This window comes from Balaenoptera acutorostrata, chromosome 15, assembly GCF_949987535.1.
Source record: "Balaenoptera acutorostrata chromosome 15, mBalAcu1.1, whole genome shotgun sequence".
Taxonomy (NCBI): Eukaryota; Metazoa; Chordata; class Mammalia; order Artiodactyla; family Balaenopteridae; genus Balaenoptera; species Balaenoptera acutorostrata.
In genome coordinates, this window is record NC_080078.1 from 9,019,964 (window position 1) to 9,033,390 (window position 13,427).

Here is a 13,427-nt window from a genome sequence, read left to right on the forward strand (position 1 = left end):
AGATCTTTACTGCGAGTCAGCCCTGTGTAGGGGGGTTCTCTGCCCTCACGGAGCTCACCTTTCCGTTTCCAGGCCCAGCCTGAGGCTTGACACACACTTGGTGTTTGCGGAAGGGGGCACACTGGCGGATCATTCAACAGGCAAGTTGGGGAGGGGTTTGGGAGCCCCTCCAGGTCCTCTCATATGCGTGTTCGGGGGAGAAATGCCCCCTCTGACCTGGCTCCAGGCTGCCTGCTGCGGCCCAAGCAAAGTCCAGGGGAACAGACTAAGAACCAGTCTCAGTGTAGCAGCTGTGGACGCAGCCCAAGGCAGGCGCTGCTGTCAGCTGCTCTGCCAGACCCATCCTGCCTCCCTGGAACCCCGTTAGGGAAAGAGGAGTGAAGGAGACGGCTGAACAGAATGACCTCTGAGGGCCCTTCGGCTTTCTACTCGGGATCGCATGAGGGCCCTGGAGCCTGACCATCTCCAAGGGCCAAGGCCTCCGCAGCTCCAGCCAGACAGCCCAGCAGGAAGGCCAGACGTGAGGGAGGTGACTGTGCCACACTGGGAGCAGGTGGCCACCTCACCTGCTTCTGGATACAGGCTGGGACTGGAGGGAAAATGTCTAAGGGACACACAGCAGCCTGCACTCAGCGAGTGAACGCTACGGGAAAGATGCTGGGTGTGGCTGGAGACACCAGGCTCCGGGGCTGCAGACGGGTCTCAGCGGCAGCCTGGGCCCCCAGCTCCTCGGCTGGTGAATCCTATTCACAATCCCGTTCAGGAGCCACCCTCTCAGCTTCATGCCCTGCCCCCCACCCCCCCACCCTGGTGCAGGCCACTCACTGCCCTGTCCACTGCTGCGGATTTGTGGGTGTGTCTTATCCACCTCTAATACCCAGGGCCTCTCAAAAAGCCAGCCCCGAGCAGGCCATCCAGCTCCAGGAGTAAACGAAGGCCGCGAGCGCTGGTATCTGTGAGGACACCTGCATGTGGCATGTTTTCTCAACGTGAGCCCACTTCAAGGAGCTCAGCTGAAGGCTGATCAGGAGCCAGGGGCTCCCCTCGGCCTGGCCGGGCGCCTGTTGGCTCAGTCACATCCCTGTCCCGCCCTGCGTGGTGTGGCGGGGGCCTGACCCCTGCAAACTGCATTTCCTGGGCTCACTTGCCAAAGGCTTCCTGGTTAATATGGCCCACAGGAGACCCTGCGGGTAGATCAGGCGACAGGCAAAGAAGCCAGGGCTCTCCTCCCCGCCTCTTGCTTCAGAGGCCACCGCGGCCGGTGCCTGTGCCACTCCCTGGTGTAAGGTCCCGCAGGCAGCCCTTCTCGTGGTGACCCAGCCTGGAGCCCTGGGAACACCACAGCGGCTCCCCGCTGTTGCCAATCTCAGGGGTGCCAAACCTCCCCGTTTGTCCTTTCAGCTCTCTGGGGACCTTCTCAACTCACGCCCTCACGTCAGATGCCCGCTGGGGAGTCGTCTGCCTGACTTGACCTGGATGTGCTTCTCTTCGCTGCCCTCTGTATTGCTCGGCCAGACCACAGAGACACCACACACCGAGGGCAGGGTGGAGGCTGTTTCTTTATACAAAGGTGATCAACACTACGGATCCACAAGCATGCTGCTGTGGCTCACGCTGGCCCGTCTCACCGCTTCCGGGGCAGAAGTCTGGGTGGGGGGCGGGGGGGTCACCGCAAGGGAGGAACACTGCACAGGCCTGGGGACTGGCGAGCACACCAGCTGGGAGCCCCCACAGGGCACGTGCAGACACACGAACACAGCATAACCACGGGCACGACGCACGAGGACAGGAAGGAAACAGAGAGCTGGAACGAGCCACTGACCACCAACGCCCTCTTCTCCCAGGTGTCCTGTGGGGGGCGGGACAGTGGGTGGGTGGGGCCGGGCCCTGGAGCCAAGCGCCCCAGCTGCGCCACTACAAGGCCACGTGACCTCACGTCCTCGCAGAGCGCTGCGCTTTCTGCGTCTGTAAACTGGGGACGACAAGCTGTACTTCACCAAGTTGTCATGAGGATGAATGAGACTGAAATAGGGACACAGATCAAAATACTCAACACAGAGCCTGGCACACAGAGGTGTTCAGGAAAGTAACTTTTTGTCAAGAACATCTCAGCTCAGAGAGGACCTTCCTCGGAAGGCCGAGATGGGAGATCGCTTCCCTGGAAACTCTCTCTCAGGGGATCAGGACCCTGGAGCACTCCTTGGAGCCGGTAGCTGCTGAACTGGCGAGGGCCCCGGAATGCACTGTGCCGGGGCAGTTGAGGGGGGCGGGGGGCTGGACCCCCAGGGAGGCACCCGCAGAAGCCGGGTAGACACCAGAGGAGCTGGGGACTGTGCCAAAATGGTTCTGCACGTAGCACAGGCCGGATGTGGGCTGGTACGGAGGCAGGCTGGCCGTGTGCCCAGGGACCCAGGACGGCCAGGGGGCCAGTTTCTGGCCGCTGGTGTGCTGCATCTGGGCCACAGGGTGGCTCGGGGCCAGGTGAGGGTGGCCGCTCTGTGTGGGGTAGGAGCCAGGCACAGGGTTCAGCCTGGAAAGGAACAGAGAGAAAATGGTCACTCAGCCACTCATGCCGGGGCACACAGCAGCCCCAGCGGTCGATCCGCAGGCGCGAAGCGTGGGTCACTATACTGCTTTCTATTACAACATGCTGTGGACGGTTCCTATAACCAGCTGTAAAAGTGCCAAGTGGGGAGGAAGGTCAATCTCAACTGGACAGAAAACATATGCCCAGAGGGTGCAGGGCCCACTCATGGTCCTGCAGTAAGCCAGCAGGAAGAAGGGGTATCGGGCCCATGCCTGAGACACCCTGAGGTGTAAGAGCAGCTTGCAAACTGGATGGACCGGATGGAGATGGGGACCAGATCACAGCAGTCAGTGTGTTTGTGGTCGGCTCAGCAGCTGGACCCAGAGAGAATGGATCGACCTCTGTGGGAGGGAGGAGGGGAGGGCTCTAACGGGTAACACAGGGCTTGGGCCCAGGCCTTGTCTGCTGGGAGATATTCTACCCGTGTCTTCAGGAATAAAGACTCACAACTCAAAGTCCTGGCAGGCAGGAACCGACGTGACAGATGTGGGGAGCTGTGTGTGCTGAGGTTGGAGACCCCACCACAGACACGTGCGGCTGGGACCACAAAGGGGGACACATTCTAAGGGTTTTAGCCTGTGACCTTCGTGCAGAGTTCCAAATATGAAGAACAGATGTCAACACCACTGATACCTGTGTTAGGTAACTAGACTAAACCTGTATACATTTCAATCCAAACCTAAGCTTACAAATCAGCTGCTTAAGTACAGATACAGGACACTTAACAGCACTTCTGGCATTTTAAAAATATAGAGGTTTTGGCTGATAAGAAGCTTGACAAGAGCCTCCAGGGAGGCAAGGCTGTCCAGGCAGTCAGGTCTGCTGCCGAAACAAACATGCGTGTTGTAATACCACCTGTGTCCCGTTGTCAGGTCATCCGAAACATCACGTGCTGTTCTGGGTGCCTACAGCAGGCCAGGATAACGAGGGATCGAACACCACGCCATGCAAGGGACACAGAAGGAGCTGAGAGGGTCACCATGGCCCCTGGCCAGATCTGCGCGTCATGGTGAAGCAGGATCACCCGGCACCACAGTGTCACAGTTACAAAGAGGTAACTGCGATTCAGCGTGGAAGACCTTTCTCATCAGGGGCTGCCTTGGAGAGCCAGCCCCCGGCCGCCAGGGGTGAACATCGTCAGCTGTCTTAGAGGGGATTCCTTCACGGGACAGGGCGGGGGAGAGAGCGTTTGCAAACGAGGAGTTTAAGTCCTTAAGTTCTCTCTAGATTCTGTGAGAACAGCAATTAAGAGCCAAAAAGCCACAATACACCTAATTCTAAATTTAAACACCTCCCACCCATTTAGACTGCAGGAATTACTTGCCTGAAACAAAATGGGTGAGTGTGCGTTTCTATTTTTCCCAGTACCCGTCCCTGCCTTTAAGAAATGGTCAGAGTGGGGAATTCCCTGGCGGTCCAGTGGTTAGGACTCAGTGCTTTCACTGTGGGGACCTGGGTTCGATCCCTGGTCAGGGAACTAAGATCATCCTGCAAGCCGTGCGGCCTGGTGAAAAAAATAAAAATAAAAAAGAAATGGTCAGAGGGCTCTGAGCTGCTGAAGGCTGGGAGTGTCCACCTCCTAAAATAAACTACAAGGAGCAGACTCCGATTCAGCCAAAGTCCTGCCTCCAGGCCAGCGCGGGGGCAAGATGTACTGCACAGCTGAAGCAGAAAAGGGCCGCTGACAAAGCACCTTGACTTTGTACTCAATCCTTTCTCTGGGAGGGACTTGAAGGAGAGGAAACCTCCTCCATCGTGAACTCTCAGCGTCGGCGAAAACCAGTGAAGGCCGCCCGAGGCTGGCAGCATGTGCCGCGGCAACAGCGAGTGAGCAGGACCCGGAAGCAGGGGCCCCTGGCTCTAGACTGGGCTCTTCTGACCCTGTGTTACCTGGAGAAAGACCCTTGTCCCCTTTGGGACCTCTCTCTGAAAGGAGGGAGTCAGGCTACGTGAGCTCTGGCGGCTTGCCCAGCACTTTCCATTGAGAGCTAACGTGCCTGGACTGGGAAACAGTAAGCTTCGCCTTCTCCCGCCAGGTGGCCAGGAAAACCCGACCTCTCAGGTTCGGGCCGTGCCACCTCCTAAGGCTCCCAGTCAGTTGCGTGGACTGCGCTTCTTACCAGCGTCACACGCAGGAGCCCAATCCCACCCGCACAGAGTGCTTGTCGGCGCTGAGGGCTGTTAATGCCACTGGATGGGGCCACAAGTCACTCGGGAGTATGCACAAGAGCCCCTTCCTGCTCGGTCCCTACTTCAGATGCAGCTGGGCAGAATCTAGGGTGCTCGGGAGAAATTTGGGCACAGATTTTTCTGGGCCCAGGCTGCCCACAACCTCTTCCCTATTCCCCAGGACACTGAACGAGTCACACCCTCTAGAGGCCCAGGAATCGCTTTAGGAATAAAGCACAGAGTTCTATAACTTACTTCCGGCTTTGGGCTGCCCTTCTTTCAGCTGAAGAGCCGGAGATGTACTTGAACACCGAAATCTTCCTCATCAGGCTGAAGGGGAACTTCTGGTCGAGCTTCAGTGCAACTCGCTCTGGGAGGTCGATGGAGTAGCAGTAAGTGAAGCCATCTGAGGTTGGCATATTAAGGAAAACTGGAGGCAGCTAAAGGGAGGAGGGCTGAACACTCCCCACAGGATGCAGTTACCCACATTGATTGTACAGGGGAATTAGTGCTTATTCCACCATAATATCTGACTGGAGTTTCAAGCTCAGGGGAAACCAAGAGTTGAGTTTCTATCCCCTGTACCTGAGAGGGAACATGACCCAGCAACAAGAGAGGGCAGACAGGTGCTAACATTTCACCTTCCCCCAGACACACCCATCCTGTCTCCTGAGCCCCTCTGGCCCCTTCAATCACAGTCAGAAGCCAGCACACATCTCTGTCTTTCCAGTGGGATGAAGCAGGAGGCTGTCCTAATACCCTCTGGGAGGACTGACATCCTCTTGTACTTTGTCCCAAATAGAAGGAACCTTGTCTCAATGTGACCAAGTGAGCTTCCTGTGGGCCTCTGTGGCAGCCCTTCCCCCACACTGTCACCACCTCCCAGGGATGTGATGGTACTCTGGTCATCCGACCTGTGTCAGCCCATCACTGCCTAGACAGCCAAAAAGAGTCAGCCTTTATCCAACCATCCATCCGTCCTCTCGACAAATATTCACTGAACATCCAGTATATACCAAGTACTGGGGTAGAATAAGTGGCCACAAGCAAAAGCTTATCGATGGATGACCACGCTGGGGACCTTAAGCTAGCCTAGGTAGATCTGAGAAATTTTTCCCTAAGGATGTGATACGGATGCTGAAGCCTAACTTGTGAGTAGCAATAGCTAGAAGAGGGGTGCTGGCAGAGAGAAGACTGTACAGAAGCACCAAAAGAACACTGCTCCTTGAGGCAGTGTTCTTAACTAGAATACTACTGGCAAGATAATTCTCTGCTGGGCTAGGCTGTTCCACTCATTATAGGACATTTAGCATCCCTGGCTACCAGCGACCAAACGGTAGTAGTACCTAGTCATTGTGATAAACAAATATGCCCTTGTTATTTCTAAATTCTTTCAGGGATGACAGTATGCTTCCAAATACTGATTCTAGGTGGTAACCAATGCTGTAAGGAAGTCAAAAGTTGTCATGGCTGATGACTTCAGAATGATCTCAAGAATCTGTTCTGCTTCTGACTCTGATGAAGTAATAATACTAGACTAGTCCTCCCACATATGTAACTATAAACCAGAATACAATATTTTACACAATTGTTTTCAGACTTTGGACCACAAACACTACCAAACTGTGATACCTAAGAAAAGGGAAACAAATTAAGTGAGCCTCAAGATCAAGCTGGCTTTCTGCCTGGAGGCACTTTCTAAACCACAGCACAGGAAGAGGAATCCAAGTATCATTCCAACTTTAGTATATGTGCTGCCAAAGTGAGCATGGGGAATCCAAGCAGAGTACAGTATTTTTTCCTGAGCTGGAGAGACAAAGAGTTCAGGGAGGAAAAAATGCCTGGGATTTACAGGTCAGTAATGGAGAGGAGGGAGAAGAAGCTCCTCCTCTTCTTCTGGATGGGGCCACAAGTCCCTTGGACCCAAAGAGGGTCCCTGAGTTTTTAGCTAAATACTAATGTACACGTACATAGGCTGAGACTCCTCCAGTCAGGCAAAGAACAGCTACTGAAGAAACAACAACTATCAAAGAGCTGTAAGATTAACAACTCCTGGAGCTCCCACAGGACAGGGACATGCTCAAGTTCTAACCAGAGTAAAGAGACTTCACTGAACACCCAGGACATTCAGAAGAGACCCCCAAAAGGCAATGCCTTAACAAGTAAATTAACTACCTATTAGGAAAAAAAAATACTCTTTAAAGGAAGACAACAATATTCAGCCCTTGATAACACAGTATTCACAATGTTTATCAAAAAATAAAACATTACAAGACAAGGGACAAAGCAAGAAAATAGGGTCCATAATCAAGAGGAAAAACAGTCAAAAGAAACAGGTCCAGAAAGGACAGAGATGATGGTATTAAGAGACAAGTATTTTAAAACAGCTATTATAAATGTGTAAGTGAATGTGTTTAAAGGAAAACATAAACATAACAAACAGATAAAGAATCTCAATACAGAAATGAAAACCATAAAGAAGAACCTCTTGAACTGAAATATACAACATGAGAAATAAAAAACCAACTGGATGGGTTTAACAGCAGAGTAGACACTGTGGAAGATGAGATTGCTGAACTTGAAGGCAGTGTGATAGAAATTATCCAAACTGAAATGTAGAGGGGAAAAAAGGCAAAAATTAAAAAAAAACACAAACAGCCTTAGTGACCCACTGAACAATACCATGTAGCTTATATATATATGTAATTGGCAACCTACAAGGAGAAGAGAAAAGAGGATAGAAAAAAAATACTTCAAGACATAATGACGATAATTTTTTTAGACTTGATGAAAATTCTAAACTCACAAATCCAAGATCAACAAACTCCAAGTAAGGTAAACACAAAAACACCACCTCAAGGCACAAGATAATTAAATAGCTAAGAACCAATGATAAAGAAAAAATTGTGAAATGATCCAGCGAAAAACAATGAATTATACAGGGAAACAATAAAAATGATTACTGATTTCTTATCAGAAACAATACAAACCAGAAGTAACGCAAGGACATCTTTAGAAGTGAAGGGAGATCAGAGAAGGCTAGAATTCTATATTTAGTGAACTAAAGGCATTTTCAAAGAACCAAAGATGGAGAGAATTTTTCACCAGCATACCTACTGTAATGTTAAAGGAAGTTCTTTAGGCTAAAGGAAAATGATACCAGATGGGAATTTGGATCTACACGAAAGAATGAAGAAAACTAGAGATGATAAATGTGTGAGTAAATGTTGCTTTTTAAAAAAATATAACTGACTGTTTAAAACAAGAGAAGTAGCAATGTATTGTGAGGTTTATAACATATGTAGAAGTAAAACATATAACAACAATAACAGAAAGGATGGAAAGAAGGAAAACAGAAATACAATGGAATAAGATTCTTACATACAAAGTGGTATATTATCGGAATGTAGACTGTGATAAACTAAAAATGCATATTTAAACTCTAGAGCAACCACTAAAAAATAAAACAAAGAGGTATGGTTAATAAGCAAAGAAGATAAAATGAAATACTAAAAAAATATGCAATTGAAGGCAGGAAAAGAGGTAAAAAGGAACAAAGAACATTTGAGACAAACAGAACACAAAAAGCAAGCTGGTAGACTTAACCCCACTATATCAATAATTACACTAAATGCAAATGGGCTAAACAAGCCTTTAAAAGGCAGAGACTGTCAGATAGAGAACCACCTATATGTTATCTACAAGAAATATGCTTTAAATGTAGACCTAAACATGTTAAAAATATAAGGATGGGAAAATATATACCTTGTAAATCCTAATTCTAAGAAAGGAGAAAGCTGGAATAAGTAAATTAATATCAGACAATGAAGAATTTAGGGCAAAGAATATTACCAGAGATTTAAAGGGTCAATTTCATAACAGTAAAGGGTAAATTCATTAAGATGATATAACAATCCCAAATGTGTATGTATCCAATAAACAGAACTTCAAAACACTTGAAGCCAAAAACTGATAAGAATTGAAAGCAAAAAAGAGAGATCTACAGTATTAGCTGGAGATGTCAATAGTCTTCTCCCAGTAATAGGATAACTATAAGGATATAGAAGATTTGAACAATACAGTACCTTGACCTAACTGACATATACTGAACACTATACCCACCAATTGCAGAATGCACATTTCTTTCAAGTACACACAGAATACTCACCAAGATGTAACAAATGCTGGGCCAGAAATAATTTAAAAGGACTGTAATCTTACAAAGAATTTTCTCTGACCACATGAAATAAAATAAGAAATCAATAACAAAAAGAAATCTGGGAAATCACCAAATATTTAGAAATTAAGCAACTCCCTTATAAATAACCCTTGGATCAAAAAAGAAATCCCAAGGAGAATGAGAAAGTACTTTTAACTGAGTGATAATGAAAACACAACATATCAAAATTTGTGGGATACAGCTAAAGTAGTGCTTACATGGGGAGTGTATAGCTTTAAATTTTCATGTTAGGAAAAAAAGTTTAAAACCAATGAAATTAAACTAGAATTTAAAAATAAGATACATAAGAACAATGTTATCAATGTGGATTTATACACTACCCACACTAACAGCTCATAGAATCACAAATTGTAAGATATGTCAGGAATGCACCTCGTCCAACTCCAAACGCTACCATTCCGATGTTTAAAAAAAAATCCACTTTGTATTTTAGAATACTTTCCCCTAATTGCCAGAATATTTATACAAGGAATATGAGGCTTATCCTAAGTTTTTAACTACCCAGATGGTAAAAGCCTACCATAAAAAAAAATTTTTTTTTTTCTTCTGAGAAAAAGATTAAGCCAAACAAAAACAAACAAACCTGTTTCCTATTCCTTTCATGGAACATCTCCAGCCCATGGGTATTTCAGGTTCCTCCAATAAAAAAAGTTAATCAAATGTAGGTTTACACCTTGGAAAAAATCAATACAGAATATTTTACTAACTGGCAGTGCTGAGTCAGTGTGAGGAGTGAGCTATGGTGATCTTTTCCAGATGAGAAAACTCTGGCCTAAAGAAGGGAAGTGACCTGCCCGAGGCCACATGGTTTTCAAAGGTGAAGCTAGCACACAGATTACCTGCATCTGAGCCCACAGCTCTATCTACTTGACCCCTTCCCAGGCCCTACAACTTGGTTCACCCTTTGGCATGTCATTGTTCTACAATTACCTTCTAGGAAGGATACATGTTAGCCCAATTCCAAGTCCACAGACGTTACTGAGGAAGGAGGTCTGGGGAATGAGCCAGGAGGCACAGAGCAGGAGCCACGGCACCAGCATTGAGGGCACAACCATGCCACACACCAGGGCCCTCCGCATCCGAGAGCGGACGGAATTGACTCCCAGCATGGCGAAAGCCACCGGGGTGAAACCTCTGGCATCCTCTACCTCCCCCAGCTTTGAGAGCGATGACACAGCTTCAAAAGACAGGAAGATGATGGCGCAGATGATGGCGAAGACCACGGTGAAGAAGCAGTGGCGGACGGTGCCCACGGTTCTCTCAAAATTGCCAGCAAAGCGCCAAATGATGATGGCACCGCAGAGCAGGGAGACTGGATTCTCATAGACAAAGATGTAAGTCACCAGCCTGTAAACTGCAGACGGAACTGAGTTAGAGGCCCAATGGTGGGTTGTTCCAAGAAGGGAAAGCCAGGTTACAACCCACCTAGGAAACGGGGAGTAGCTGGCTCTCATTGCCAGTGAAAATCAGCGCGGAGCCAGTGGGATAAGCAGAGGGAGGCAACAACGAAGGACCCAGGACTCAAAGTAGAGGCGTGGATGTCTAATCTTTGCTCTTTCCCAGACCTGGAGCAAGTCTCATCTGTGACTGGCTTCCACGTGGGGAAAAAAATAACACTTTTTAGCATGGGATGGTCTTTAAATTTGTAATGTGCTTTATAATCCTTTTTTAGGTTTTAATACTGACCTATCTCACCGGGCAGTTTGAGGGTTAATTAATTGTAACGGCTTCAGGTGGATTGGGTGGGTGTCACTTAACACTCTTTGTGCCCGTCTCCTCGGCTGTAATCCTGACCTCTCCTTCCATAGTGGCTGTTCAGAGGAAGAAAAAAGGGACCATGAATTATTTTGCACCTGTAAAGATTAGAAAACTATCACTAATAATGTAGATACAGAACTCAGAAGTCTTTCTTGAAAATGCTGATCCAGTCTTCGAGGCAGAGCCATGCTCTATATGCAATAAGACAGCAAAGAATCTCACTTTTATTTTTCTAGAACCAGTCCTCTCTCTTATGTACTTTTACATCCCCGCAGGCCAAAATACTAAACTGAAGGAGGGGGACCGGTGAAGTGGCAGTAACATTGGACTTGGGAGCCTAAAGGCTTGGAGTGGAATCTTGGCTCTATCACATCAAGGCCGGTTGAGCTCAGTCAAGTCACAGGCCCTATTGGCTTCATTTCTCTCATTGTATAATAACAGGCATACACACGAGGCCCGCAAAGGTCTCTTACATGTCTAATACTCACGTTGCCCGTGAGCCCCACACTCAGAGAAGCCGTGAAGTAAAGAAAAAAAAAAAGGGAGCTCAGTTTAGACTGGCATTTTGCATCTGTCTCTGTAGACAGATGTGCTGTGTGTATCTCGGGTGGGGTTGGGAGGGACCAGTTTTAGATTTGAGCACGGAGGCAGGCTATGAACCATGTACCTCAGTCAGGCCATCTCTGTAAGGCTTCATTATCTGAAGAGTACTTCATTGCTTGTTGAGTACTTCTGATACTGAAATCCCAAGTATAAATGTGAAGATTCTAGAAGCAATTCTATATAATTTGGGGATCATAAACCCCAAGGTTCCAGTTCCAACACATCACACGATAAAAAGAAAAATCTGAGTTCCTGTGTCAATTATATAACTCAATAGCTCTGCGAGTCTTCGCATTAAGCCTCAGTGTCATCTAAATAATGGGCAACAATAAAGCCTACATTACGTCATGGGATCACCGTGAGGATTAAATGAGATTAATGCATGTGAATGTGCTTTGCAAAACAACAAGTCATACAAATTTCCCATTTTCCTCCCCAGAAAAGAATGGGGAAGAAACAGAGACTAGGAACACCTTTTGTGAGCAGATGTTTATACTTAATTGGTCTGCAAAATCTCTCACCCTCCCCGAGAAAACACACACCTCTCCCAAAGGTACAAGATACCCCCTCCCGCTATGAGCAGGAAATCGGAGTGAGGATTAAGATAAAAACGAAGAAGCACAAGAAATTCTAAACCCCAGGAAGCCAGGATCTTATAGGGGTGGCCACAGATAAAGCTCAAGTGTCTTGACGAAGGCGAGAGAAAAAATTTTTTCAGTGGGGGTTGGGCCCTAAAGCAGACGTAGGTGTGAATGTGACAAGGGAGGGGAAGAGAAAAATCCTCCTTGGTGATCGAGCAGGGGTGAATGAAACCTATTTGCTACGAATGGATATGGGGGCCTTGACCAGTCGGATGGCGACAGGGAAGGGAACAAATCTGGATAGGGAAGCATTACAGTGATGACGAAGATGGGGCTCTGCACAGACAAAGACGTGGAATATGGGGCTGGTCCTCCAGGTGGGCAGAATGATGATGCGGACGGAGACAGGGTGGCGCGGATGCTGGGAGGCCAGAGCCCAGGGCCTGGCGAGGTCGGAGGAAAAGGGCTGGCACCCGGGGCCCGGCCCCGCCCTGCTCACCTTGCCAGTTGCGCAGGGCCTCGGACCGCAGCGAGAGGCCCGAGGGCGCCAGAGGCGGCTGCAACAGGAACAGGCGAGGCCCAGACACCAGCAGCGAGAGCAGCGCGGTGAAGAAGGTGGCGGATGGCACCTCGGGCCACAAGGACCAGCTCCGGTACCCGGGCTCCGAGACCGCCATGGCCGCCAAGGATCCCACTCCCCTAGGCGGCTCCGACAGGTTCTCGGCTCCTTCCGCCTCCTTGCGGCTGTCTCCCATGGCAACAGCGGAGGAGGTGGCCGGAAGCCCCGCCTCCCCGACGCCCCGCCCCGTGCAGAGTTGCCCAATCCGGTCGCGCTGGCCAGTCTCCCCCGCGCGTAGGACAGCGCCCTCTGGCGGCAGCAACCCCCCTTTTCTGTGTTTACCCCCATTATACCAATGAAGAAACTGGTGTCTGGGTAATGCAGTTAAATGGCAAAGATAATTAGAACTCGGGTTCCCCCCGTTGCTGTGGCCTGGAATTGGCTACTGGCAAGGTGCCTGGGTTAGAGAAACAGGTGGGAGAGGAAGGAGGGATTCTACTGAAGGCCCCGAAGGGATGTAAGATAACAACAGTGATAACCAGGGCCTATTTCAGCACTTAAAGTCTGAAAAGCACCTTCACCAGAGAGCAGTTGTTTAAAGTAGCCAACTGGAATATTGTTTCCCTGATTACAGATGCTTTGGAAGGTGAGGTAACTTGCCCAAGGTCACAAGTGGGAAGCAGTTGGAGTAGGATCTGACTTCCTCTTTGCTAGGCCCCGATTTTCTTCCCTTTTCACTACTTCCCTCTGATATCCTGCCTACTGCTACATGTATGTAAATTCGACTACTGAAAAATAAACAAATGCTTCACTCTCTGTGCTGGACATTCAGATCCGTTCCCAGCCCTAGTCTACCCCCCTCAGTAGTTCTGGCAATGTCTGTGTGCCCGTGAACCTCAGGAAGAGAACCTAAGATTCTTTTCGTCTTTT

General features: G+C 48.8%; 1 protein-coding gene across 4 annotated transcripts; it reads right to left on the reverse strand.

Annotated features, from left to right (window-relative positions):
- Positions 1-1,536: 1,536 nt before the first annotated feature.
- Positions 1,537-12,698, reverse strand: RHBDD2 (rhomboid domain containing 2). Of its 4 annotated transcripts, none has more exons than XM_057528295.1 (6): positions 12,438-12,563; positions 10,683-10,807; positions 10,422-10,583; positions 9,943-10,350; positions 5,012-5,162; positions 1,537-2,530 (listed from the first exon to the last, which is right to left on the reverse strand). In XM_057528295.1, the coding sequence occupies exons 4-6, from the start codon at positions 10,103-10,105 to the stop codon at positions 2,173-2,175; spliced, it is 672 nt and encodes a 223-aa protein (XP_057384278.1). In that variant the 5' UTR covers positions 10,106-10,350; positions 10,422-10,583; positions 10,683-10,807; positions 12,438-12,563; the 3' UTR covers positions 1,537-2,172. The 4 variants fall into 4 exon arrangements, with proteins under 4 accessions (XP_057384278.1, XP_057384279.1, XP_028023288.1 ...); XM_057528296.1 differs by having other exon boundaries at positions 10,422-10,587; XM_028167487.2 differs by lacking the exon at positions 10,422-10,583.
- Positions 12,699-13,427: the final 729 nt, after the last annotated feature.

Coding starts and splice junctions, on each gene's coding strand:
- RHBDD2 (XM_007186560.3), bottom strand. CDS start 12,693: ATGGGAGACAGCCGCAAGGAGGCGGAAGGAGCCGAGAACCTGTCGGAG. Junction 5,163..9,942: donor ACTTGGAATTGGGCTAACAT/GTATCCTTCCTA, acceptor TGCCAACCTCAG/ATGGCTTCACTTACTGCTAC. Junction 2,531..5,011: donor AGGGCAGCCCAAAGCCGGAA/GTAAGTTATAGA, acceptor GTTCCTTTCCAG/GCTGAACCCTGTGCCTGGCT.